Source organism: Corvus cornix, chromosome 5 (assembly GCF_000738735.6).
Source record: "Corvus cornix cornix isolate S_Up_H32 chromosome 5, ASM73873v5, whole genome shotgun sequence".
Classification (NCBI taxonomy): Eukaryota; Metazoa; Chordata; class Aves; order Passeriformes; family Corvidae; genus Corvus; species Corvus cornix.
The window spans coordinates 48,870,936-48,898,832 of record NC_046335.1 but is presented as its reverse complement, the minus strand read 5'-3'; the positions used below and the strand labels follow the sequence as shown (position 1 = coordinate 48,898,832).

Below are 27,897 nucleotides of genomic sequence, written 5' to 3'. Positions count from 1 at the left end.
GTACCCTAAAATAGTTTTTGTCTGTCAACACACTATCTTTTGGAGTAGATACAGATGATTATGATAACACTAATTAAGCTGGGGAATCATTAACATTGGGTTGTGATAGATTATCCAGTATTTGGCATTTCTAAATCAAGCTGATTTTACCTTGAACTGATAATGTAGCTAAACCCCAAGGCATACACAGATTTTTGGGAAGAAACTTGCAGTTGAAGTCGAGCCTTGGTCCCCAAGGCATGTGTAGGTCTGTGACTCGCAGCCTTCCACCTGTAATGGTTGCAGTGAAGTATTTTGGTGTTTTGCTACAAAGTGCTGCAGCTTTGTGCAGTGTAAGGTTTGTCTTTTTTTCTTGAGTTGATTTGAGTCCTGTCTGCTTAGCAAAAGTTGGAAGGACTGGGATCCTTCAGTATCTTCCTATGCACTTTCTTGTTGCTGTTCGAAATTGCAGACTGGTTACTTAGAGTTCATGCAGAGGTCAGAACATGGGAATCTACTGGCAAATATTTTTTCTTCCTCCTCCAGTTTACATTAGGGAATTAATTTTTGTTTCTTAGTTGTTTATTTTAGCCAAAGGCTCTTATCTGTTTCCCCAAACACATTTTGTTTCATTTGAGGCTTAATATTCATACTGTTTAAGATGTTTATAACACTTTTTAACAAGAAAGGTGATTTTTAGACTTTTCTTGTAGTCATGCCGGTAAGGAATTACTTCTGGTCAGAAGATTGAGTCTAAAGCCTATTAGTTTTTACCAGGAAAAGCTCCAAGGCAGGCTGGAGTCCTCTCTACAGCTCTGGCAGTTTCAAGCTACTGTTGCCAGATGTTTTCACTTGTAAATGTTATGTCCATGTGTGTGCAATCCACCTTTATTTTGTGTTTATCTGTACCTATGAACAAGGTCTCAGTGAAAATGGTGATGTGAAAATAGATAGAAATACTGCAAACTTTATTCAGTGCGATTTTTGTGCCTTTGAATTTTTCTTTTTGCCTCCATGTGGAACATGACACTTAATAACTGTTTCAACAGAAGTGGTAGGGAAAACCCACCATGGGTTTTGGGTCTTGTTTTTGTGGGAGTTGATTAAGGAGAGGTATTAGGTGAGGTGAACCTGGGGCTCTTTTTGTGGTGCAGTTTCCTCTCTGAAGTTGTTGCAGGTGGCTCGTGAGCTGGGACTCATGTAGGGGCTACATGGGTCAGAGCAGTCTGGCAGATGGGATTCTCCTAAGAATTTGAAAGGTCCTTAGACAAAATTGGCGCTGGTAATTTATTACCTGCCTTGCCTGGCAGGGACTGGGTTGGTAGCTTGGCTCGGTGATGTTTTAAATTTCCACAGTGAAACTTGCCACTTGTCAGCTTGCCTGCATCCTGCACCTGAAAAAGAGCAGCAAAGCAGCAGAGCTTTGCAAGGGGAACCGTGTGGGTGGGCAGGAATTTGGACCTGGCTGCTGGAGCACCAGGCTGTTTGATAACAGCAATTGTAGGAGTGTTCTGTGTAATCAGGAATGGGAGGAAAGCTTCCCCCTTGTCTGTAGTCTCCTACAGAGAGAGGGGCTTGCTTCATTCACCCAGAGAGACCTCAGAAAGCAGACCTGGTCCTTTTAGAGGAGATCAAAATAATAATCGCAGGTTGGAGTGAGAAGAACAAAGCTAAACAAAAGTTCTTTTCTCCCATTGTCACTTGGCACCTCTTCCTGCTCGAAGTGCTCAGCCAAAGCATTAGTACTGAGCTGCTGCAGAGAAGGGCTGTGTGCAGTTGTTCATAATATAAGCAGGCCTTTTTTATGCAGTTGTATGGATGTAGGTTACCTGTTTTAAGCTATTTGAGGTGGTGTTAACCATGTTTCATTGGAGTTTCTCCATGCAGAAAGTAAGCAGAGAATAAAATAGTCTATGCCCCATGTTTTTTAGGCTTCTGAAATAAAAGAGAATTTTTAAAAAGCAGCAAAACCCTCTCTTCTAAGTATACACAGATGAAAAGTTCTGATACAGGCAAGCTTAACACAAATCTAATGATGAGGATCAGTTAGTCATACAAATGTTTGGATGTTTACCCACAACCAGGGAAGCAAACAGCAAACACAGTTCCCAGCTCTGCTGCAGCTCTTTCCTTATCTAACTTTTCCTCTTGTTTGCTGTTGCCTTATGGTGCTTTGGGAAGAAAGAGAGGGCTTGGCATTCCTTGGTGTATTTTGGGAATTCTTGTGCTGAAACTACTGGTGTTCTGTTCCATGTCATCTCTGTCACCCAGCCTCCTTTTTTTTCTTCTTTTTTCCCCTTTCTCCTCTGTCATTGCTGCTCTTAAATTCATAATTATTTTGAAAGTGCTGAGTTCCCATCCCCACTCCACAGCAGAGACAATGAAAAAGGCAGGAATGTTTCTAATGACCCATGAAATCAATAATCCTTGTAAGCAGTTGGTTGGGAAAATGAGTCACATGTCTTTATTTTGAATGTCTGGGGTGTTTCAGAAAGCAGGCAATAGGAGAAGGTCTGTCAAGACAGTACTTGCTGACACCCATGTGTGCATCAGAACCCAAGCAGCTGATCTGAGAAAATCTTTGGAAGGTGCCCTCAGATCTGTTCTTTAGTGTCTGTGAGGTTGCAGGAAGTCCCCACGATGTGCAGTAATTAGCCTTCAGCTTTTTCATTAGTGTGAAGTTTTCTTGTTCAGTGTCAAAGTCTTCCTAGAAGGCTGTATGTTCAGGAAAGTGCTGCAAGCTCCATAATAGTTTTACAACTGGTGCATTGCCTGGCTTTCTTGCTGATCTTGGAGGTTGTCAGGGGAAAAAAAAAAAGGAAAATGTTCAAAGTGCTGCTCCTGATGTTGTTTATTTCCCTAACTTGTCAAGGTTTGAAGGCATATTGATTTGTGGTTGCTGATTAGAGTGAACAAACGAAATTTAAGTTGTTAAATTGTAAGGTCAGAGCAATTAATATATATGGATGTATTTTCAGAGGCTTTTTTCGTATTTGCAAAGATAACAAGTTTTGCCCATTTCTGTACCAGCAGCGATAGAAATCTTGCTTAAATAAACTGAAATAAAATACAATGAAGCCTTTAAAAACAAAGCATGGAAGGAAGGGGCAGCAATTTATTGGCTCATTGTGTTGATGACATGCTAAATACACAACTTGAGAGGGCTTAGCTCAGGGTCTAGTTCAAAATCTTTTCATTTGCGTGTTACAGTGTCTGTGAGGAGAAAGAATTCTTATGTCTGGAGACTGTCTTGGAGATCTTAGTGCTAAAACCCAAACTTTATCTGGTTAAACACTGCTGAAACTGAAAGTTTTTAAAATAGTACTGGGTGGTTTTAACTGAAGCTACTTTGCATAAGGATCTCCATGGCTAAGTAAGCGGCCATGGTCAGCAGGCCAGTTAAATATATTTCTGCTTAACACATTTGCTGCTGTGCTTATTTTGAGTAACCTCTTCTTCCTGCACTAGAACTGTAATGTTTCTTCATGTAGTTTCTAACAATTTATGCTTCTGTAGGCAAGGAGATGAGAAGTGTTCCTAAAAGCAGCACAGTGGAACTGTTAAGTGACTTCAAATTGCAGATCTGAAGTAACTAATTAAAAAGCAAAGCAAAACAGAAAACCACAACCCAGTGAGGTTGGATAGAGTAACACTGGCAACTTGTCTGCGAACTCTGTAAATTTAATGTGCAAATCGCCAAGATACAGTAATGTAGAAACTGTTGCACCATTTGTAGCAGCCTTAAAGACCTTTATACTCAGGGCTATACCACAAATCCTGCATCTTTTTTATCATAGGGAAATGTTTTCCTTTCACTATGAGATGTTGCTGTATTGTGTTTCAAATAATATGTGTATTCTAAATCTTCATGTGTTAAACACGGGCTGCAAAGCGTTTTTAGATTTCAAAATTGAAAGTCATTTGATTTAGTCTGTTGCAAAAAGCCACTAAATTAGCAGAGCAAATAAAGAGGAAATAGTGTTGACAGGTTCCTTTTCCTTACCAAGATTATTAAAAATACTGGCTTGTAAAAAGGTCTGTGAGAAATGGTTATAAAATTCAGCAAGAGAACTTGTGAAAGAAAATCTTCATCTGTCCTCTTGGTTGTTACATGCAGCTGGTCAGCAACTGAATGGAAAACACTTCTACAATAAGCTCTAAATTATTGAGGAAATTAATTGTATTAAAGAATATACAGCTTTTGGGAAAGGGAAAACAGAAGCAATACTTCAGTATGACTAAACCCAGGGTCCCAGAATTTCAGGCACTTTATTCTTGGTGCAGTCTTGTATATGCACCTGGTTTCATTTGAACTTTTTCTTTTTCTTTTTTTTTTTTTTTTTTTTGAACAAATCATGTCTAACATTTTCATAGTTCTGTGGGCCAAATACTGGTTGCCTGCTGTGCCTGGTTCCTTATTCTGTCCAACAGAAACTTCACTAATTCCCATTCATCAGTTTGCTAAAAAACTGCCTGCATGTGTTTAGCACTGCACTTAACTGCCTCTGTTCCTTTGGTTCTCAGGTGTCATAAGGGGGATTAAATGGTTCTAGTGTGTCATACTTTCAGCTGTTTTTTTATTTTATTATCGTGTTCCTTTGCTCCTTGCTCAGAGGGATAATGTATTGCCAGGTCCCAGTGGGTCAGGGTTGCTTTAAGGCAGGCTGGTACTTTAAACCAGACTTCTTGTTGCTACTCTCCAAAGATGCAACCCTTAGAATTACAGTCTCTGTGATGCTATGTTAAGTACTGAAAATGAGGATTAGAGATGCCCTTTGCAGAAGGATTCTAGAAAATGCCAGTTTTACATGGTTCCTCCTCTTACTTGCCCCTGAGAAACTCAGACTGGCTTTAAGAGCTCCTTTTGTCCCTGTAGCAGAAATGCTGCAGAGAGCTTTAAGGGAATTTTCAGTCATTTCTGCAGAAATACCCACAGTAAAGGGTTTTGGTGCCTAGTCCAGTCATATCACAGCGGTGTTTAAGGGGTGATGTTTGCAGCAGTGTGAGGCTGAAGTAAGTGCACACTTCTGTTCTTGTGGCACTTGTTGAGACTTGGAGTTTGGCCCACAGGTCATCTTGCGAACGTGAGTTAGGATTTACATCACCTTTTATCTGTAAAATGAATGCTGACTTTTAAAAAATGCACTTTTAACTGCTGAATCCAAGCTTTACTTGGACTTGATTGTGTGGGAATCAAAGCCCTTGGCCAGGCCCCATCCACCCTCCTCGCCACTCTCCCCAGTTCAGAGCCGCTTCTGGCCAACTTCAAAGAATTCACTTCAAAAGCTTTCGGCAGATACAGAACAGCCAGGCTGAGGTTGGAGTTTCCAGCTTCGGCAGAGTGAGTGGAGCCTTGGCTTCTCGGGGAGCCCTCTTCTCTTTGCTGTTACTCACTCAAGGCACAGCTAAGTGTGAGGTGCTTTCATGGGGGCATGGAGGCTGCATTCACCCCTCACTTGAACTGTGCAGCAAGAGGGGAAAGTGCCCGTGAAAGGTAGGTACTTCCAGCTCTGGCAGAACAAAGAACTTCAAATTCATCTATGGAGAGAGATTCCGTGTTGGTTCTCCACCTCCCCTTCAGCAGTAAGAAGTCTGGCTTTATAACTGAAGTCCAAGGTTTAATCCTGCCCTTAAGGGATCTACTTTTTCTGTTTTAGCAGTCTTATTGCAGCTCTTCTGATTCTTGTTAGTCTCCCAAAGATCTGGTTCCTCTTCTCAACTTCCTGAGATCTTACTTCTTGGCAACTTCCTATAATAAAAATGTGCTCCACAGAAGTAATGTGTATTGCCTGGAAATTTGCATTCTTTTTTATTTGGCAGTGGGGGGTCATCCTGGGTGTCAAATGTCCAGTTTCATGAGGGGACACTGTAGCTCCTGCTGGTGCAATTGCTCTGGAAACCTGGAGCAAGGTGGAGGCTGGGGCAGCCACATCCCTCTTGTGTTTGGGTGAATCCCTCTGCAGCAGGCTGGTCATGCAGAAAGATGTGCATCTTCCTGCCTTAACATCCTGAAACTCTGTATTGGCTTCTTGCAGGGGACCCCTCTCCCCTCCAAACCCCAGAGCTTGTGTTCTGTTAGCCATTGTTCTCAATTAAAAGCTGTCATGGCTTCAGGAGGAGGCACATAACAGTGGGGCTGGGAGAGCTGCCCATGGAAAATAAAATGGGTGGGGGGAGAGTACCTGGTACAACATTTTTGTGTGAGGTACTTGGTGTTCTTCAAAAGTAGATACAGAAATATGTCAAGTACAGCCCTTACCACCTTCTCCACGTCCCATTTTGAATATTAATAGTTTTCTTTTAGACCATGGCCCTGAGATGGTGTGTGGTTTATGCTACACACTTGCCAGGCTATTTATATATTTGAAGCCTTGCTCTTGCCTAGTGGGGGTTAGAACTGTGGGAAAATGCTAAAAGGTTTTTTTTTCTTTCCCTATTATTTTAAAGCAACTGTCTGGCATATGGAGAAACAAGAGATCCTGAAAAAACAGAGGTTTGCTGCTTGTCAGAACATTAATCCAGAATCAATAACAGAAAAGATCTCAAATACTGATTTTTCTTTTTATTAAGGCATACAAATATTTTTTATACATAAATAATAAATATATATATATAAATATTTCACCACATGCACTTCTTTCTGCACCAGCTGTTTTGAGAGTGGAAATTAGGAAATAAGACTCTTGATACTGCCAGGCACTGGGTGTCCTTCCAGTTAGAGCCATGAATGCCTGGAGCTCTCCACCCCAGCCTGGCATGTGCCACTGGCTAGGAGTTGTGTGCTGGAAGACATTATCAGACAGGAACTTTTGATTCATTTGTGTGCACGTTAAAAAAAAAAAAAAAAAAAATAAAAAGGGCAATTTTGGCTCCCATCATATCACTGAGATCTTTCATTGTCTTGATCTTGTTTTTAGAAGTCTTGAGGCTGAGTGGTGATTGAAAAAGCTGTGCCGCAGGGTGGAGGCTTTCCTCTGCCTCATCTCCTGTGCCAAGTGGCTGCTGCTGCGCTCGCTCAGGACTGGGAAGTGGGGCTGGGAAGAGGGTCCTGCCAGCTTGGCCAGGTGTCAGAGCAGCAGGTGGGAAAAGCAGTTCACAGAAGCTGTTCTATGGGAGAAGTGCAAACCTCAGTTCGACCTCAGCAGCTAACCTCTCTTTTATATTTAATTATTTACTTTTTATTATCATCGGTGGGGGCTAAATTTGCAGATCGATCGTAAAGATGCCAGAGATGGACACGCTTGGGTAAATGGGGCAGCACTTCCAGCTGATTGCAAGTTGTGTCCAAAGCCATACAGCTGGAAACATCCAGTCTCTTGAGTAATCACTGACGGGCATCCCTGCTGGGACTTAATTGCGTATAATGCCTCATGAAAGCTGTGTGGGTACTGAAAGAGTAGTTTTGTGTATGAATGGCCACTTTCTAGGTAAGAAGCTGCTGCTGCAACACAGTATTTTTTCTCCAGTAAAGGTTCCATAATAAAAGGAGCTGTTTGGGCCTAATTCAGAAGGCTGGAGTGCTGCAATTACAGCATATATTAGAACACAGATTCCCAAAATACCCCAGGCAGGAGAATCTTGTGTTGCTGTGCATACATGGTGTGAGTCAGAGTGTTGCATTATGATTTCACTGCTGCCACTTCATACTGTTGTCCTGCTTATAATTAAATTACTTTTAGGTCTAAGTTCCTGCTATTTTTGCCTATCAACAAAGCTGGGATTAAATGTTTCAGATCCCTCCTTCCCCAGGCTTTTAATTTTTGTGGATGTGTTTTAGGTGTCTCTATACAGGCTTGTTGAGTAGATTTAGTCTCACCCTGAGCAGCAGAAAGTAACGAATATCATTCTTACCACTGTGCTCTAACTGCATTTGAATAAGGGGTATGTACAGAGTGGCCTCTGAGAGAGGAATTTAATGCTGTTCCCCAAATTACTGCTATTTAGAGGGATTATGCAGAAAGCTAAACAGAAAGCAAAAAGAATAATTTATGTCATTAGTACTCTGCTGCCGCCCCACCCTGGAGTGCAAACAAATGCCTTTCCCCTGTGCTTCTTTTTAATGTTTATTTATTGTTTTTACAGGATTTTCTGCTCCCAGAGCTGTTGGCTTCTAGGTGCTAATAAAATACGAATGTGTCCCAGACTCACCCTCACTGAAGTGCACACAGTTCTGCAGTGGCCAGGTTTTTTTTTTTATTTTTTTTTTTAACAACATGAAAAGAAAACAAAAAATCGACATCTTTATTTTTGCATTCGGTGGCATAGATATGGGAAAATAACTTTCCCCCCCAAAAAAACATTTTCAAAGGGAAAAATTGTTGCAATTCAACCTTATAGTGGGGATGGGGGTAGAGGCTGGGAACAAGGGGAAGTCTTACAGCAACACAAACCCACAATTTGGGTAGTTTAGGGTAATTTGACTGTTTGGTGTGACCTCATGTTAGAGTGGTTTACCTTGGGCTTCTTTTTTGCCTGTGTGGTTTGTATTTAAACCCAGGAGCCCCAGGGGAAGGAGTAGAGGGGAAGGCAGTGGGAGAAAAGGGGCAGCCCATGTTTCTCCCAGTGGCACATCCCTTTATGTGCTTTGTTAAAGCTTTTTTTCTTCGTTAGGGCTTGACCTCGGGTCTGTCTCGGGCAGGAATGTGCTCCGAGCTTGGTGGTAATTAAGGACAACGGGGCACACGGTGAGGGCAGGTCTGAGCTGGGCTGGCGGCTCTTGCCCCATTCCCACTTTGTCCTTCCCTCTGTGGCCAGGCATCGAGGAGATTCCAGCCTGGATCTGCTGTGTGCCAGCTGAGCGCTGTGACCATTTGGGTGTTGGGAACCACGTTCACCGTATTGTGGCTGAATGTGGCCCTTTGTTGCCTCGGCTTTTGTTCCCTGTGCTCAGCATCTGAACGTTTCTGTCAGGATCGAAATAGTTCCTTTCGATCTCCCGCCTTGGTTTCAATGCGAGTTGGAGGGGGTTGTCCTCGAGTGAACCCTTCTGTAAATTCAGCCCAAATTCATGAATAGTTTAGTCTTCCGTGAAACTGTTTCTTAATGAATAAATGATTGAGCAAGGGGAAAAAACCCTTTCTATCCAGAAGCAGCAATATTAAAATTTGCTGGGCCTGTTTCTTTATTATTGAATAGTCTTTAGGCTGTTATGAGCAGTGTGGATCCAGATCAGCTGATAAGCAAACCTGACTCCTGCAGTCAGGGGAGGGTTTTTATTTTACTGGGGTTTCTTTTGTTTTGTTTTTTTTTTGGTTTTTTTTTTTTTTTTAATAAGCCTGTAACTTTAAAAAGAGAGCCTTGCAGCAAAAGCTCTGGTACTGCAGTAGAAGGAACCAGCTCATATGGTAACACAAACAAGGTATCTATGAGGCAACATAAACCCTCTGTAATAAGAGAGGAAACTATTACACGTTTTAAACTTCTTATTCAAAGCTGTTCTGTGTCTTGGGTGTCTGATCAGTGTTTGAAATGAAGGAGGAAGCTCTGGTGCTTTACTGTAAAGGTTTTTTCTGCAGAAGATCAGCTCAGTTGGAAGATGATGTTTTGGGTCTATTTTGGGTTGTGTAGCTATGCAGATACTGTTTCTGGGGTGACTGAGCCGCCATTTACACCCAGCTTTTCTGATAGCTGCTATAAATACACTCTATACTCTGTTGATGGAATTGCAATAAAATTTATACTAATGAACTGAATTAAAAATTTCAAGGGTTGAATATTATAGGGGATAAGAATTGATAGAGACATGAAGTGTTCCTATGATATGGGAGGGGTATGTGAAAGAACAGTGTAAGAGCTGAAAATGTTACTGTGATCATATTTGGAATGGGGGATCTTCATACAATCTATGTTGAAATGGGATAAGATGGTCATTAGGAAATATCTTTCAGGATGCAATTCTAGTTAAATCAGCATAAAGAGTAGAAAGAATAATGTTCTATCCTCTCCCTCAGTTTTTTCAGTCACCAGTCTCCAGTGTGGGCAGGTTGAGTGTAGGGTATAAAGGATGTAATTCAGATGAGACAGTTTTGGTTAACCTGCAATATGAATGCTTTGAGTTATAAATTCCATAACTGCAATTTGTTTTCTTTCATTTAAATAGGAAGGTTAAATTCTGATAAGTCATGTCATCTAACATAAGTTTTTTTGGAAGTTGGCTAGGAAATATCCAGTGGTAGGTGTTGTATTGAAAAATTCACAGGTGTTGCCAGAGAATTTCCTGTTTAATTATTGTCTTTTATTGTAGTACTTGCTCCTTTCAGTGCAGGATTACCCCTAGGCTGGCCTCTGTCAGTAAAAAGGTAATTCTTTTGGTTTCTTCTGTGCTTGGGTTGTCTCTGCTGGTGCTGCATTCCTGGCACCAGAGTGGTAATGTCTGAATGAATGAAAGCAGGTAACTTCATGTTCTTGCAGTCTGTAATAAAACATGGTTTTTGAAGTACATTCAGTGCAAAATTTTTTTCTTTTTTTTTCCTTTGGCAGCTCCAAAGCCTACCTTTTTGCTTCTTGTAGAAGGCTTCAATCTTGAAATGTTTCTAGAAACATATCTGTGATTTTAGAGCTATCCCCAATAAGACATTCTAGTTGGTGTTGAGGATTTTTTTTTTGGTGGTTTTGTTCATGATGTTGTTCTGTTTTGGTTTTTAACCCATGATCTTGAGACACGAGTGATGCTGTGTCTTCCCTCTTACATGCAACAGTGTCCTGTATGATCAGAGCTCATCTTTGTGGTTACCTGCATCTGAACCCCCTGGGTGACAGTGCAAGAGCACATACTTGCTGGTCCCTCCTCTGTTTTCAAACAAGAAGGAAACTCCTTACTTATCCAAACACTTTTCAGTTTGTTTGGCTTACTTGTAAGGAATGTGCTTTGGTAAGTGTCTTTGGGAGGCAGAACAGGGACTGGGCTCTAAAACTTAGTCTGCATTTAAAGTGGGCTCTGAACACAGACTTAGCAATGTGCAGTTGCTGTTAGAGGCAGCATAGATTTAAAAATCACTATGTGGCAGGGGAGAAAGTGCTGTAACAGTGGATTTTAAAAGATTCTGGGTCATGCAGACTGGATATATCACTAGAAAAGAAAAGGAGAAAATGTCTTGATAGAGATGTTCAGCCCTTAGGGGTTGTCTAGACATCTGCCATCTTGCCTTTTGGCATCTGGAGGCTCATGTGTCCCCAATACATGACAGGAAAAAAGTCTGTGGGTACATTTTCATTTCCATAGCTTGAATCAGGTGGTGGATCAGGCATCTTTCTAAACTAGGGCTTTTGTGTGCACTAGTGTATTCAAGCTAATGTGTTTCTCAGTCCTTTGAAAAGTGTTTTAGCTTTTCAGGGGCAGTCTGGGTGTAGTGAACAGTGGTCTTTAGTCTGACTTGGCTTGGTGTGCCCTCGGTCTCATTTGTATGTGTCGTCTTAGCCGAGTCTTCCCTCTTGATGAAACTCTTCCTGGTAGTGTCTGCAGGATTCGTTCTCGCTGCTGCTGAAACACAGGGTGGAGGTGCTGCCATGCAGGCCAGGGATCAAGCCCTGTGAGGGGGTGGATCAAACTCCATTGTCAGCTCTCACCAATAAGGCAAACTGTTCCAAAGTGCTTTCTCTTGTTAGTTTGCTGCAGTTGAAGTGTAAGGAGGAATAAAGAAAGCAGTATCTCCTAGAGATGGGAGAAGCTGCCATAGCCTGTGAAGGATGCACTACTTTGTTCTGGTATGTAGTCGTTCTTATAAATGTTTTACATTCTATATTCAAACCTGTTCTTCAGGTAGTCACGTTTCTGTCAGCATTATATAACTCTGTGACATTTTGACTATCTCTGTTAGAGGCAGGAGAGGTGCAAAAGAATCCAGCTTGTGAATTACTCTCCACTTAACCCTTGTTGGAAGGTGGGGAAAGAGCCTGAGGCCACTAGAGGAGCAGTTCAGGGAAGGTGATGTGGAAGTAAAACCTCATCAGTTAAAAGGTACAAAGATAAAGAGGTTTTAGCAGCTGGAATGCAATTAACTTCCTCTTCATTCTTACCTGTCTCCCCTGCCTGCACATTTCGTGCAGGTGAACAGCCATGTGGTGGGTAGCAAAGGTCAGTTACTTGTGTCATCTGATACGAGGCTTTGACTTGTGACTCAGCAGCCCCAGTTCATGTGTAATTTTTATTGTGCAAAGTTTAAAGATATATCAAAATCCCACCAGCAGTGTGGTGCAGAGCAGTTAAGTTTTGTGTTTTATATTGCTGTTTTACAGGTTGGCAAGCAGCAGTTTATAGATAGTTACCACTATGTATGTTATCCCCCTAATCTGAGGGAACTCCGGCTATTACATGAGCAGAGACAGTAAATGACTTAGCCTTCTGTGGCATGCACATAAAACATGATGCAAGGCAAGGATGACTTAGTTTCATCTTTGTCTTTGAGCTGGTTTAATGTGGCTTTAGTTTTTGAGTGTGAAAATGAAGCTTTGCCCCATGTGTGCATGGTGAAAATGCATCCCAGTGAACTGAAGGGTTTCCCTTCTAACCTTCCCCAAAGCTCTTGCTCCAAACACAGACCCATTTACGTGGCTTTTCTGTTCAGAGCTTTGGTACTTGTCAGCCTTAAACACGCAGATGAGAAACTTAGAAGCATATTTTTAGCAGATAATTCAAAGTTCTGTTTGTGGACTAGGTGTGTTTTAATACAATACTCGAGCATTTTCTTAGCCTTACTGGTTTGCAGAATTTTTGTTTGTTTTGGGTTTGGTTTTTTTGGGGAGGGGGCATTGGATTGGTGGTTTGTTTTTTTGTTTGTTTGTTTGGGGTTTTTTGGTTAGTTTTTTGGTGGGTTTTTTGTGCAAATAAATAATAGCAGTGAATGTGCTCTAGCTAGCTGGCTTTGGATATGTCCTTGTTTCCTCCCTGAATATGATAGAGCTGTTATGCCTTAGCTATTGCAAAGTATAAAAAATTAAACGCTAAACATCAGGCCAGAAAGAAATGTGTCTGTCTGGAAATCATGAAGTTCTTGTCCTTCAAGGTTTCCCAGGCAATTTGCAATGATGCAGGGAAACTTTTTCTATAGTTTAGCTCAAGGTTAGAAACCTTCTAGAGAAGTAGTGATATTTTTTCACTTTCCATGTTTGTGGTCTGTTGAAGGCAGAGAAGCAAAAGAGAACACATCTACTGTTACGAAGACACTGAACATATAATGTGGGTGAAATAAAATGAAATCTACTCTTGTGACTTTCAATTTGAATCAAATGATAATGAATTGAAGGAAGTGTTGATGTGTTGTTGAAGAGCAGCAAAAATGAAGCGGAAGGATGAGTTGTGATTGATTGTAGTACCTGCTGCTCATCTTTCACCCTGCCATTTTGTATAGACATATTAAGAGAGGCTAAAATACATTGAGGATACCTCAGGGACATCCCTCCATTTGAATTTCTAACTGTCCCAAATATGCTTTAAAAAATAATTAGACTAAAGGGGTTAATAGCATAGGTAGGAAAAAGAGAAATACTGATGAAGCCCTCCCCTACCCCCAGTGTCTTCTGGAGAGTCAGTGCCTGACCACTATTAGTACTTTTTAATGTCGCACTTCTTTTTCTTAGCCGTAGTTGAGGCAATAATTGCTACTACAGACTTTGCCAAAGGGAGAACCTGCCAAAGTGCTTGGAGGTTGGTACTCCACTTGTTGCTGCTCCTTTCTGCTTTTCTATTAGGGGAACACTGTCAGATGCTGTGAAGGCCTGTGTGACACAATTATTCTTAATAGTGTACCTGTACTTCTAATAAAACTTCAAAGTGCATTTAACGTATTTTCTCAAGGCAGTCTGTGAAACAGAAGGCTGCCTGTATAAAATATGCATGGATGCGTCATCGGAAACAGAACTTGAGATGTTTTTTTAAAAATCTTGTGTGTTTAAAATTTGCAAGAACCATCCTCAAGTGGAGGGGGAATTTCTGATGAAATAGTTGTGCTTCATCGTTAAACTCACTGGGAGTGGATCTTCATTTAGTGGTAATAGAAGTTTGGGTAAATTTAATGAATTTTGTCTTTTCATCTTTCACTTAATTGCAATTTTTAAAAGTTTTTTCAGTAATCTTTTATAAAAACTTTGGATTTGTATGCCAAGACCATGCAATAGAAAGAGGTATGCTTTTGTGTTCTGGGTTGTAGGGTAGGTGGAAGAAAATCCATAAGTGTACGGAGGTAGCAGAAGCTGTGCGAAGCCACATCAGTGGTACTGTTGCTCTAAGCAAACAATGACCAAAATGTTGGGAAAATTGACACTCGGCTTTGAAGGCTTTCTAGGTTTGGTTTGGTTTCTTTTTTCAAGCGATATACATGGCTAAGCAAACGCTGCACAGTGATACAATGTGCAATTTATTTGGAATGAGCGTATTTCCAGACTGGTAATGAGTAACGTAAACATCTTCCTCTTAAGAGTTTGAAATGAGCTACTAGCTGATTTGTATCAGAGCTACGTCAAATATACAGATCAGCAGTAACTCCTTCATGTGTCTTGGAAGGAGAGAGAAGCCATGGATATTATTTTTCTGGAATACAAAGTTTGCAGCTGGTCAGGCTGCGCTGTCAGTTTGATCTCGGGTTCTGACCCTGCGCCATCCAGCCCTTTTCCACCACAGCCAGTCCTCCCAGATGGCCATGAAGTTGACCTTTGAGAGACGTGCCTATTGACTGGTAAATGAGAGAGAGCCCATGTTGTTGTCGGTGAATAACTTCTCATGCAGCCTCAGTGTATTCACAGAGGCGAGTCTGGTGATGGGGTGATGGCGGAGCCAATTCTCATTCCTGTTTCTATTCAGCTTCTGTTCAAAGAGGAGGAAAAGAGAGACTCTACCAGAGCCCCAGATGAACTTAGTGGAGCTGTACAATGAGATCTTTTGTTCCCTCCCAGGAGTACTACTACATGTTTTGAACGCTTGCAGTCCATTTGTCTTTTGCTACAGTTTCAATTCATTAAAGGATTAAATGGGCTGACAGTTGGAGGCAAACCCCAAGGGTGTCCCTTGCAGCCCTGTGGTGCTGCGTGTGGAAACAGCATATGGGAAAACATTGTTTAATCAAATTGTTTGTGTTTGTGATAATCTGATCCTTGTAGATCAGCCAGATCTCTGGCTTATTTTGGAGCTGGAAAAGGTTTAACATCACATTTTTTGCTTGTAAGGCAATTTGCATTTGTTTTGAGGAAGTCGAGCTGCTTTGATTTTTAGGTCCCATCAAAAAATGTAGATTCACTATAAACCAGTGCAGGTGAAGATGTGATAGTTTTTAAATAAGCAGTGTGAAGAAAGTCTAAGGTCCAGCCAGTAATTTATTGCATGAAATTACTGTCCTTGTGACAGGTTTATGATGCTTGAAGATGCACTGAGCCTGCCCAAGCCAGCTCAGCATGGTGTCATTATCTCCCACAATCTGGATCTGAGGCGGTGCTGACATCTGCATCCACATTTTACACTCTTAATGTGGTCATCCTTAGCCTTGTGCTTTCCAAATGTCAGCTTCTATGGGAATTCAGGCATATTTCCCTGCTGTTTGTCACTTGGGCTGGAGTTAGATGGTTTTACTGGGGCCTCTAGTGGTCTCAAACTGCATTACTGAACCAAAGCAGCTGTTCGGGGATGGGAAGGATTGCCTCCCTCCCTTCGGATAGATTTACCCAGCTACAGGGCGAGGGCAGTGCCATACAGAAAATTTATTTGGATTCTAGTGGAGCATTTCACACGGAGTTAGAACTGAATGTGCTGAAGGAGCATAAATGAATGGCAATAAACAGCAACAGAGCGTGAAGGAGGAGATGAAGGTTAGCCTGAGAAGTCTGTGTTGGGCAGTGGTCACAGGCTGGTTTCTCCCAGCTGCACAACTCTCAGATTTTTAGATTAGGAAATTTTCAGGACCCCAATAAGGACAAAAAGATAAACTGTATTAAGAAAAGTGTAGAATTAAGGCAGGAAAGAGCAAAGCATTCATGTACCACCATCAAGACTGCCAGAAAAAAAAAAGATTTTCTGTGTAACGAGACAGTTTTGAGCTCTGTGTGAGCAAGCTTGAAGGCTTTCACAAGCCATGGTTCTCCTGCCACCAGACAGGGTGTCATAGATCAAAAATTTGGTCCTTTTTGTCAGTATAAATAATCTTTCTTGATGTTGTCTTTGAGCTTTAGTGTAAGTTTTAAAATCCCTTTACAACTAGCTTCACTTGGAAAACTCTCAAACTAAATCCAGCTCAATGTTATTCTCCTTGTAAAGTATTTTTTAACGCTTCCCTGAGCAAAGACTCTGCAGAGTCCAAGGTGTCTGGCACAGGATAGTGAAATCTCCTTGTGATAAGAGAAACTTGAGAGTCCTGACTGCACTCAGCTAAGCAGATCTGAAATAGGGCTCTGTCAGGAAATGCTGCTCATTTTCGTGTCTGTGCTGCAAAGGCCAGGCAGCTGCTGGCTGTGGTGAGCATTTTCCATGGTGCCTGGGTGGCCAGCCCTGCTAACTTGGCGACAGCGAGTGTTGTGTCATTGCCACCCGGGTATTTTTTTTAAATTCCTTTCTCCTTTTTTTCATTGTATCCTACTTCTTCCAGGGTGTGCCTGAGTAATGACTCAGAGTGAAAAAATAGTGCTCTTGAGCTGCATGCAGGAATGCGGCTTGTTCACCTAAAATAAAAGTTGATGCTTCCTCAGTTTTGAAAAAAAAAAAAAAAAAAAAAAAAAGACTGGCAGTATTAACTTGAAGTTCCTCTTAGAAGTTTTTTCTCAGTTCAAGCACTGCTTTTGCACATCCATCTGCAGTTCCACCCATGTCAGTAAGTGTCGTGGTTTAACCTCAGCCAGCAACCGAATACCACATCCAAAACATAGCCCCATACCAGCCACTGTGGAGAAAGTGAACTCTGCCCCAGGTGAAACCAGCACAATATGACGTGGAACTTGAGTAGGATAACAATTTGGGGTTCAGTAAGTAGTTGTTTTAAGTGTTACTCCTTGCCATTGTCAGGTAAGCACACTGTTCCCTTTATGAAGTCGTTCAGCAGGATGGTCTCTGAAAAAGCATTACATGTACAACTTACTGGGTTATGTGAATTATTTAAGCTTTTCAGCCTTTCTTTGGTATGAAGTTTTGTTGTTTCCTCAGATGGAAGAATGATTCTACTGAACTCTGAGGTGGTCTGCAGCACCTAATGCTTGTAAGTAATGAGGACCTGGAGGTCTGGGTGAAACAGAGCTGGTACTGGCCTGCATGGAAACATTTTAAACTGAAGTTTGATCTGGAAGTCATTGGAATTAAGTCTAATGGTGTTCTCTGGGGTCAGTGGTGAAAGAGCTATCAGTTGCAATGCAGTCATGTTTGGGTTTTGGTGTCTATATTTTTCTCTTTATTTTGGATATGTTGCCCAGAAAACTCCTTGCTCCTAGGCTAGCCAGCTAAAAAGCAGATACAGGTAAAACTTGGAAGAATCATGAGAGGAAAAAAGAACTTTGTTCGGTATGTGTCATCACAAATTTTTATTTGGTGTCTCATCTTGGTTTTCTTAAAGGCTTTGTCTTCCACAGCATTTTTAGCTCACTGGAGGTGCTGCACAGGCTGGAATGTCCTCATATATTTTCATAAAAGCCAGTGGAAAAAAAATTATATTTGGTCTCTTTTTGCAGAAAGGCTTGCTTCAGGGAAGTCAGAATTTAGAAATGTCAGGGGCAAAATATAAATACATGCAAAGTGGAAATAGTCTTTCCTCTCTCACATAACTGCATAACAGCTCAAAATAGCCTGTGCACAGTTGTGTATGGCTGTTTCAGTGTTCTGCACAGTTCCCTAATGCAACAGGGTGGCCTAGGAGGGTCCAGCCCCACCCAGTTCATAACAAGCACCAGCTCTTACTTCTTTTTTCTGGGTGCTGCATCTCCATCTGGGCCTGCGCAGGCTCATTAGCAGAGCTGCTCATTTACGGTTAAAGGAAGACTCCAAACACCTTGTAAAAACTTTGTGCTGTTTCTAAAATTAGAGCTTTTTTACTCCAGGATAAACCCACTTACTGCAAACACTCTGCGAAATGGTGTTTTGTGTATGGGCTGTGAGTACCTGCATAAAATACCAGAGGGAAAACAGGTGGAACTGACACTTGCCACAGCCTGTTTTCCATTTTCCATTGGAAGTGAATGCATTGTATTATTGAGATCATCTGGAGTTGATTTGAATGAAAAAAACCCAGAACTGTTGTGGACTACAGTTAAAGTGAATTTAGCAGAGTAAATATACACTAGAAAGGGGAAAAAAAGAAAACCGATCCCAAACTCTAGCACTGAATCCAGAAAGTAATCAATCTTCTGTAAAACTATGTAACATAATTAAATGTTAGCTTCTGACTTAGCCTCCTGTTGATTATTTCCTCCTTCAAGTAGTAAGGACCTGATACAGGAGGGCTGAGTATCCACAAATGCCACTGGAATTGGTAACTGAACTGTTATCTTAGCAGTCCTTCAGCACACAGGCTTTATCCACACTGTCTTTTTTCTTGTTGGACAATAAGCACAGGGGAAAACACCTGGTTTTCTTGGCTTGGCATATCTTTGTGTAAATTAAAGGCTGTCTGGAAGTGTTCAAGAGGTGTTTGGATGTGGCACTTGGGGATATGGTTTAGGGGTGATTATGGTGGTGCTGGTTTGACAGTTGTACTGGACGATCTTGAAGGTCTCTTCCAACTTTGATGATTCTGTTTTGTAATAGTGTAATGATTTGCACCTGAAGTTTTATGCTTAAATGCAGAGAAATGCTTTGCAGTTGAAGATTTATGACATTTTATAAAGAAATTGGAAAATATGTTACCCAAGTGTATTTTGACTCATTTTCCAGTATGATATTTTTCCGCCCCAAAACCTAGACGTTGTCCAGATAAGTCATGTTGCTTGAACTAGGTTCAAACAGGTTTAAGCACATAGTTCTATGCCCCAATTCAGGTGAGCTCATTCTTCCTGCCCACTGCTGTAAGCCTACAAACTTCATTAATTTGGAAATAATATGGAAATGAACGAGATGGAACAACCCTGAGATGGGTTTTAAGAGACAGAAACATTTCATCTTTCCAAACCCACCTTGTCTTCCTGCAGGACAACAGTCTCCAGCAGAAAGGTGTCACTCCCTGCTGATTTAGACTTTGCACTCCCAGGGAAGTGCAAAAATGTCCCCAGGTGAAATAGCAGGCAATGCCTTAAAAATCCTACAGAATCAGCAAGTATTGGAAAGCTGTATCAGTCTCTGGATGCAATACTTGGGCAATCCCATTTCCATTACTTCCCAGGCTTCCCAGTGGCATTCCTGAGTTTGATTTTCACTTACCTTGTCTGACCTTGAGTAAAAGCTTTCTGTGGGAATGCTTCCTGAGTAAGACTGTGCTAAGTACAAAATATCAGAGGTGATAGAGAGGTCTGTAAGTGGCCAGGCTACTGCATCTTTGCCGGTTAGTGTTTGTTGGCTGAGTGGTGGTGACTGACAGCATCAGCAAAGCCAAGCCTGGAGTCTTAAAACCATCACGATGGTGCTGTGTGGTGGCTTGTCCTGAAGCCCATAGTTATGCACGTGGGACAGCTAATGGTGGGTGAACATGGAGGGGGAAAAAAAGGTGTGAGAGCAGGGGCCCTGCCTAGTGGGGCAGTGATCCTAATTATGCTGCTGCTTTGGTGAAGGGGTGTTGAGAAGCAATTTGGAGACCGCTGTGACAGCTTGGTGATATTTTTGTGAAACTCCTCTAAACCTGAGAGGAGGGATGGGTGGAGAAGATAAGATCTGAAGGTACACACTTGAAAGATCATTAGCTTTGAGAAGGGTCCGATTAACTCCCTGGCTTTCTGCATCTGAGTCGCAAGGCACACACTGGTGAGCACACCAGAAACAGTAAGCAGCAACCTCAAGTGGTGTTCTTGGAAAGGATTTGTGGTTAAGGGTTTTTTTGGCTAAGATTTTTTTGGTTTGCTCACTTTGACTATTCAGCCAGCTTTTGGCCTTATATTTACATGAACCAAACCACATTGTTTTAAAAACTGGAGCAGGTAGGTTGGCTACTGTCCACATGGGTTTTCCCCAGAGCGGGAACCCCAGCTTCATTAGAGGGCACAGTTTGGCAGCAGAGCCAAGCTGAGCTGAAGTCCTGCCCTGCTGTCTTCCTTGTGGCTCCCCCAGTCCATGTGTACAGCTGGCATGCTTTAAATCGTGCTCGTGAAAATATCTTACTCTGGGTGATCAAATATCAGTGGGATTTGGTCCTCTCAGTCACTCGCTATTTTTGAAGAAGTTTTCCTGCAGTCATAATTCTTCCTGGATAAAATCACACATGAGACTAATACTAATTCCTCAGTTAGGTAGGAACCCAGTGTGCACCTGAGGAGGATGGAGCTGAATTCAGCATGTATCACACACCACCAGCTCCTGGTCAGTAATAAACTGCTCACATAAGGAGCGCAGGACAGACCTTGTGTGAGTGCAGATGAATTCCTCACCTCCTCTGGAACGTGCAGCCTTTGATCAGGCCCTAAGCATGGCTGTGTGACACGTGAAAAAATTTATTTGCCATAGCTGATGACAGTGATGGGTTTGTGTATACTTTTCTCTCCTGTTTCTCAGTTGAAATGGACAGTATTTGGCATTTTGCTGTCTTTTCTTGGTTAGGGATGTTCCACCCCTACCCAAATTTCCACCGAAGTTAAAAAAATTACCCAGCTGTATATATGAATAATAGGGATTTTTGTCATTGGAAAAGAAAAGCAGAGATGGCAGGCCTCGTGATATATTAAATGCAGACGCAAGGAGAATCAGGTGTTAAGTGCAAATATCCTCTGAAATCATAAACAAGTGTTTTGTATAAATTCTCACTAAGGAATAACGTCAGGTTGGAGAACAGTTTGGTTCGTGGCTGATGTTGAAAAATACAGCATGGAATGACTGAGTCAGGCAAGCTGATGCTTGGGAATGGGATCATTTGTTTTGTGTGGCTTTGGGTTTCAGAAGGAGGCCTGCCTGCTGCTAGTGGGATGTGATTTTTTTGAAGTTGATTTGCACATAGGGATCTGGAAAGTCAGAAGGGTATTGTGAGGGAGTGTTGTCAGGGTGTGATAAGCAAGTGGAGTGATGGGATGCAGTTCATTAACCATGTGACAGGAATTTTAGTGTAACTTTCCTTTTTGAGGTTGTTTGAGCATCCTTAATAAAACCCCATGTGACCGTACAACCAAATTTCTATCAGCTTGGTCATTATGTGCCATTAGATCGGATGCCCATGGGACAGGAATCAACGTGTTCCTTGTTTGAGCTGGCAGGGAAGAAATGGGATGATAAAAAGGAGGGGTTCGGGGTACTTGATAGTGGCATACCTGTTTCACAGTCCTATAATATCTGTTGTTGCTGTTGCCTGGGAAGGATGCTGTGCCTCTAAACTCAAAATTTGTGGAGAAGATGAGAAAGTTCATTTTCAGGCAGTTCTACAGAAGAGAAAGTAACTGAAGGATGATGGGTTGTGAATGATGTCAGGCTCTGGAGTCTTTGTCTGTAGGGCTGCAGAAATCGCTGTAGCTGAATCCTGTGGTATTTCTTGTTGATTTTGTTCTGCTTGTGAGTTCCCTTTCTTAATAAACATAACATCCTTTTGGCTCTGCTTGTAGATTGCCCTGCATTTCAGGGGATCTCACCTCTTGCTCACCATTCAGCAGCTGTTTCCACACAGCTTAGCTCTTCTGCTCTGGACCCTGCATGGTAGTGTGTTCCTGCCTTGAGTGGCTGTTTCCTTCTTGAGCTCTTCTTCCTCAGACACTTTGTGAAGGAATGCAGAAGTGCTCTTGACCTGGGTGCAGGCAAATATTTCCTCACTTCCTAAATAGCCTTGCAGTTTGGCTGAGCTCTCAAAAACTCAGGTTGAGGAGGAGCCTCACACTTGTAAGTAGGACATCTGCATCCGGTGCCACGTCTGTTGTGTGCTGCGTTGTCCCTAGGGCTGTGCTAGAGAAGACCAGGAATTAGGGCTTTGATGCTTACAAGGGCTTTTTTTGCCTAGGAAGAGTGCCCAAACTCTTCTTGCTGTGGCACTGAGACCATCATGGGAATAAGATTTAATGGTATTTTCTGACTACTTTTTGAAGGTGTGTCTGCTTGGACCACCCATGACTGGTGCAAGGAGCTGCTGCTGGTGGAGCTCCTTGTGGCACCAGCAGCGTGACAGCTGGGGGAGTGAGTGACTTGGGATTCAAGCATTGCATCAGGGTGTTGTGAGATAGCTGCTTATTTTGAGTTAGCTCATGGAATTGCACAAATAGCTAAGAAATGGATTGTGGGTAGAGAAGACAGAAGTTCCAAGTGCTTTAAGTAAAAGACTGCTTCTTGCAGACCTCTTGCAGTCTGGGGCTTTTACTTCACTCCTGTAAGCAGCATTTTGTGGTGCCACCTGGAGAGACATGAATACGACAATTTATGGGCCAAATCTCACACCAACAGGAAGGGAAATGGCTATTTGGAAGTAAAGTACAAAGTCTGAAGACTAAAAATCATCCTCAAAGCAAAATTCTGGTGTGTTTGTCAGTATTACCAGCAGAGGAGTTTCAGGCTGCAGTTAAGTGGCAACTGCTGATATGTTATGGATGTGTGCACATGTGTAAACTGGATTTCAGAGCATGCATCGAGTGTTTTGAACTTTGACTACCCTGAGTTCACTTCAGAAAATGTAAAACATTCTTTTGGGAGAAGTAATAAGAAGGTTTATGCAGCAAAAGGATGAAAGGAAAAATCTTATTGATAAGAAAGACCTAACTGACATCTGCCATTTTTTTCTGAGATGGTACTAACTAAAGTGTGTTTTAACTAAGATCTTATAGATTTAGTTTATACATTTTTATGTGCAAAATAACCAGCTTATGTTATTCAAAAAAATTTTTTTTTTGGTGATAAAATAAACTAGTCTTTTTTAGAATGTGGAAACTAACATTTTACCAGCATGTTTAGAATTTTTTTCTCTACTAGTTTAGTGTATTTTTGGTGTTATTTTTATGCCAGTAGAACTTTATGTATGACTCTTGCAGATTGAAAAATCCTGACTTTTTTAAAACAGATTTCTTCCCCCCTCATGTTAATTAAACCAGTCGTTATTTTATTTGAGCTTCCAGTAGTTTTAAAGTTTTAATTTCTGTTATTTGTTTTTGTTTTCCAGGTCAGATGTACAATTGCTTGTAAGTATCATTCTGTTGCTTGCTTTTTATTTTTTTTGTATAACTCTCATTATCTTGATTTCTTTTAAGAAAGATCAAACAGTATAAGCAAAGTATTTAAAAAAAAAGCTTCCTGGAAAGAATTTTTAGTAATAGGAGTTAAAAATGCATACTCAGTTATTTTAGTGACTGTAATACCTGCAGTGCACTTAAGGATATTTAAAGATATAAATCTGTACTGTAATCCCTTTGCTTTTCAGTTTGTAGAGAGTTCTGGTAAAATCAATTACAGGTGTAATGTGCTTAGAAAGATGGGAAAATACACTGAAAGGCAATAAAAACCAAACAAACCCCAAAACCAAAGGGCACACAAAGTGATGCTTTTAAAGAATTTCTGAAGTGAGTCTAGAACTGCTGCACTGGTCAAGATAACAAGTTTTCGTGTGGCAGAAATTTCTGAAAATGTGTGCAGTTAAGTTCTACCTTAATATTGAACATCAGGCTTACATGAGTTAGCCTTTAAATTCTAGGGTCTGAATCAACTGTTTCTATGCTTTGGGCTGTGCTACATCAGTGTGAATTTTCTGGCTCTAGGTATAGAGCCATGTCTCTTCTTTCCTTGTGGGAATGCACTGTGGGAATATGAGAGGGGAGGAGGGGAATATGCTGAGGGGAAGAGGCAAAATTGCTGTGCCAGGTTAAACAAAACTTCTGACAATAGATGAAGAAAACACACACACAGAATGTGTCTGCAAGTTGGTTTAACTCATTTCAAACAAAACTGTACTGAAAAGAGCAGGTCATGATAGCTTTCATCCAAACCATATGTAGAGTCAGTGGATGGCTGAAATAATGTGGCAGTCACTTGAATCTAATTCAGATCATCTCACAGAAGTTAAGCGGTGAAACCAGGAAAAGTGGTAAAACCAGGAAATGTGCAGTGAGGCTTCTATAGAACTGGGAAAACAGAAGTGGCTGCGGGTCTGTGCGTGATATCAGTAACTGACTGTACTTCTGCAAATGGGAAGTCCAGAAATTTTGTAAAGACACAGTTTTGTGTTCTTCTTCCAGGCACTGAGGATTGCAGCTCAAAAAACGTAACTGCAGAACCAGCAACTAGTAGTAATGATGATTTATCAGTAATCTCTGCAAGTGGGAACAGAACCTCTGCAGGTGGAAGAGTGACCAGGGCTGTGTCTGATGGAACAAGAGGTGATCTAAGCACTGTAACATGTCCGTGGTTTGGAATGTGGCTGGGATGTGAATCTTCGGGGTGTTTTGCACTTCTATATTGTGATAGCATTTTAAGCCTGAGCTCTAGTTCAAAGGGCAAAGAGCATTGCAGGGGCATGGATCCAGCTCTTTACTGCAGTAGAGAATGAGGCCGAGAAATGTGTCTGCACACCTGACTGGGAGTGCAGTTTCATACTGTGATTGGTGCATGGCCAGTAGTTTTATCCATGTTAGACTCGGGCTCCCTTCCCTGCTTGTTATGGCTTTTTAGGTTACAGCTTGACTGTGACATACAGGTTTGAAATGTGTAAGTGATGGGGTACAGCTGAAGTCCTCTGCCTAGTACAGAACACTCTGTGTCACATATCTGCAGGAGAGATGTGTGAATCTTGCAACTAAGAAAGGCTTCTCTCTTTGGGATATTCAGTTTAGGAAAAAAATGACAGTGGGTTGTGTGTTCCAACACACACTGCCTCAGCATGCTGCATAAAGCTCACAGCTGAGGCAGCACAGAAATCATTGCTGCACCTAGACAGCTGTGCTCCTTGAGATGAAGTGAAGCTTGAGGAATTGGAGTAGATGGCAGAGCTTGCAGGTGGGCCTTGCAGTAGAGAAAGATAGCTTGACTGTTTTCCCAGGCTGATTTCTGTTTTACAGAGACTGGGTGTGGCAGGGAGGAGGGTGCTGTATGTGTTTGTCAGCAAATATTCTTGTAGGTTAAAATTTTTTTTCTCTTTTTGTAGAACCCAGCCCAATTAGTAGTCTCACAGCAGAATACATTGGTGTGACTTCTGTCATCTTAACGTGGTCAGTGAATAACACTGCTTCGAAACCTGAGAAGTACAGGGTAGAGATTGTAAATGCGGCACCTGTGGAGATACTCAATGACACCAAAGCAGAAATTACAGAGTTAATCCCTGGGACGATGTACAGTTTCACTGTATATGCAGTGGTAAATGGTAATGACACAGAAGGAGTGTCCTTAAGCCTGTACACCAGTAAGTCATAGTTTCTTGCAGTTCTATTTCTCGTGGTCTGTACTTTTCTGTGCAGCTCAGGGGTCTGCCTGCATATGTGAAGACTGCAATTCAATGCTATTGTGTATAAGACGTGATATTTTAGTCCTGGAGGCTGACCTGGACAGTATGCAGAGAATGGGATATTGCTGTAAAGCACAAACCTGATGGTTTTGTTTTCTTGTTTTAAATTATCTTCCTCTCCATCCTGGTCTCTTCCCTGTGCACCTCTCTGGATTCCCAGGGGAGGCCCTGGAAATTCTGTCACAGTGATGGCCTGTGACATCTCCTTTGGAATGTCAAAGGGAGATAAATGCTGCTCAGCATGGCTTGTCTTCAGTTCTCTCTTAGCTGCCCACTGGTGCAACAGCCTCCAGGAGTTCCTGGTGATGTTGTTGGGGTGCTCCTGCACTCTGGACCATGAGTGGTGTGAGGGAAGTGAAGCACTGGCTGTGTTTCTTGTGTTCCATGTCTGTGAGCAGCTGTTCCTGCATGTTAACAAGTTGTTGCTTTGCCTTTCACAGAGCCCAGCTCGGTTGTTGATCTTGAGGCAGAATATGTTGGTGTGACTTCTGTCATCCTAAAATGGATGGTGAATGACAGTGCTTCTGACTCCTACACGTACAGAATAGAGGTTGTAAATGATACAAAGAGAAACCTGACATTCAATGACACCAAAGCAGAAATTACCGAGTTAATCCCTGGGACAATGTACAACTTCACAGTATTTGCTGTAGCAGCTGATAATGCCACAGAAGGAGAAGGAAGTTCCATAGACCTGTACACAAGTAAGTCACAGTTTCTTGCAACCGTATTCCTGGTGGACAGCTCAGAGCTCTGCACAGCTGCCTGAGGGCTAAAATATAGCGCTGTCATGTATAGATGTGATGCCTTATTCCGGGAGCCTAATTTGGCATGTCCACTAAGCAATGGGGTCTTGAAGTGTGGAAGAAATACATCCTTGCTTTTAAAAAGAAAAAAACCAGGCAAACATAATCCACCTTGCTTCCTCTCCATCTTTGTTCTCGTATCACTTTGTGTGGGAGATAATTTCTTGTCGCAAGTAGTGAGCCAACTAGGAAAGATGCCCTCCTAGAGTTGCTGTTTGTGAGTAGAGCAGGACTCATGTGAGATGGTAGGTGGCTGACTTGGCTATGGTGATTAAATGACTGTGTTTCAAATTCACAGTGTAATGAATGAAAAGAGACAGCCGAGTTGCTACCCTGGACTCCAGGAGAGCAAAGTTTAAGCTATTCAGGGCACTACTTAGCAGCCTACCCTGGGAATTTGCTTTTGAGGGCTTAGGAGTCCACAAGTGATGTTCAGTATAAACCACCTTTTAGGAGCACAGGAACAGGCAATTTCACTATGTCAAAAGTCAAGCAATGGGGCAGAAAACCAGCTTTGCTGAACAGGCAACTCCTTGTGGAGCTCAAGAGGAAGAGAAATTGTATGAGCTCTGAAAGTGAGGTCAGGCTTCTCAGGAGGATTACAGAGCTGTGGTTTGTCTGTGCATGAAGAAGACACCAAGGGCCAGAGCTCAATCACAGTAGAAACTGGCCAATGCTGTTTCAGATAACAAGAAAGGCTTTTTGAAGCACATTAATAGCAAGAGGAGGTCTCAAGAAAACACTGGACTGATCCTTGTTGAAGATGGTCACCTGCCTAATGGGGATGAAGAAAAAGCAGAGGTGTTCAGTGTGTATTTTGCCTCAGGTTTTGGTGATACCGATAAACCTTGGTCTGCCTGAGCCCCAGAGCTGGAGGCCCATGAGTGCTGGGCCAGTGGCTTCCGCTTGTGGACACTGAAAGTGTGAGGGACCACCTGTGTCAGCTGAATGTTCACAAGTCCATGGGGCCTGTTGGGATTCATCCCTGAGTACGGAAGGGTCCCACTGATGTTACAGCAGGACCCCTCTCCATCAGCTACCAAAGGCCTTGGGAGCCTGGAGAGGTCTCTGCCAGCCACTGTTACTCCTATTTACCTGGAGGGTGGGAGGAAAGACCCAGGAACCTGCAGGCCTGTTAGACCAACCTCAGTTCCTGGAAAAAATTATGGAGAAGATTGTACTGGGTACTGTTGAGAGGTGTTTAAAGAGCAATGCAGTCATCAGGTGCAATCGACATGGGTCACAAAGGGAAAGTCCCATTTAGCTAATTTGATCTCCTCCTATGGGGAAGGGAGGGTGGTCAATGTATTTTTTCTGCATTTTAGTGAGATTTTTGGTCCTGTGCCTCACAGCATCCTTCTGGACAAGTTGTCCAGCTGTGGGATGAGGGGGTCCATGGTGTGCTGGGTGAGGAGCTGGCTGAAGGGCAGGGCTCACAGGGTTGCAGTGAGTGGGGCTGTGTCTGGCTGGTGAGTACTCACCAGTGCTGTCCTAGGGTCCTCATGGCTCCATCCTGGGGCTGCTCAATGTATTTATCAAAGGTATGGATGCAGGAGTTGAATGTGTACTGGGTACAGTTCTGGGCCCCATGATTGAAGAAGGATGTAAAGGTCCTT

The 27,897-nt window shown here is 42.2% G+C and overlaps 1 protein-coding gene across 9 annotated transcripts in view; it reads left to right on the top strand.

The window, feature by feature from the left end:
* PTPRJ (protein tyrosine phosphatase receptor type J) overlaps positions 1-27,897 on the top strand; it is a 74,293-nt gene that overhangs the window by 23,522 nt on the left and 22,874 nt on the right. For 8 of the 9 annotated variants that reach the window (XM_039552606.1, XM_039552611.1, XM_039552607.1 and 5 more), the window contains exons 2-5: positions 23,145-23,163; positions 24,214-24,354; positions 25,119-25,373; positions 25,916-26,179. In XM_039552606.1, coding sequence (XP_039408540.1) covers positions 23,145-23,163; positions 24,214-24,354; positions 25,119-25,373; positions 25,916-26,179 — 679 coding nt within the window. The remainder of the gene's footprint in view (positions 1-23,144; positions 23,164-24,213; positions 24,355-25,118; positions 25,374-25,915; positions 26,180-27,897) is intronic. The other variant, XM_039552612.1, reaches the window with a different exon arrangement.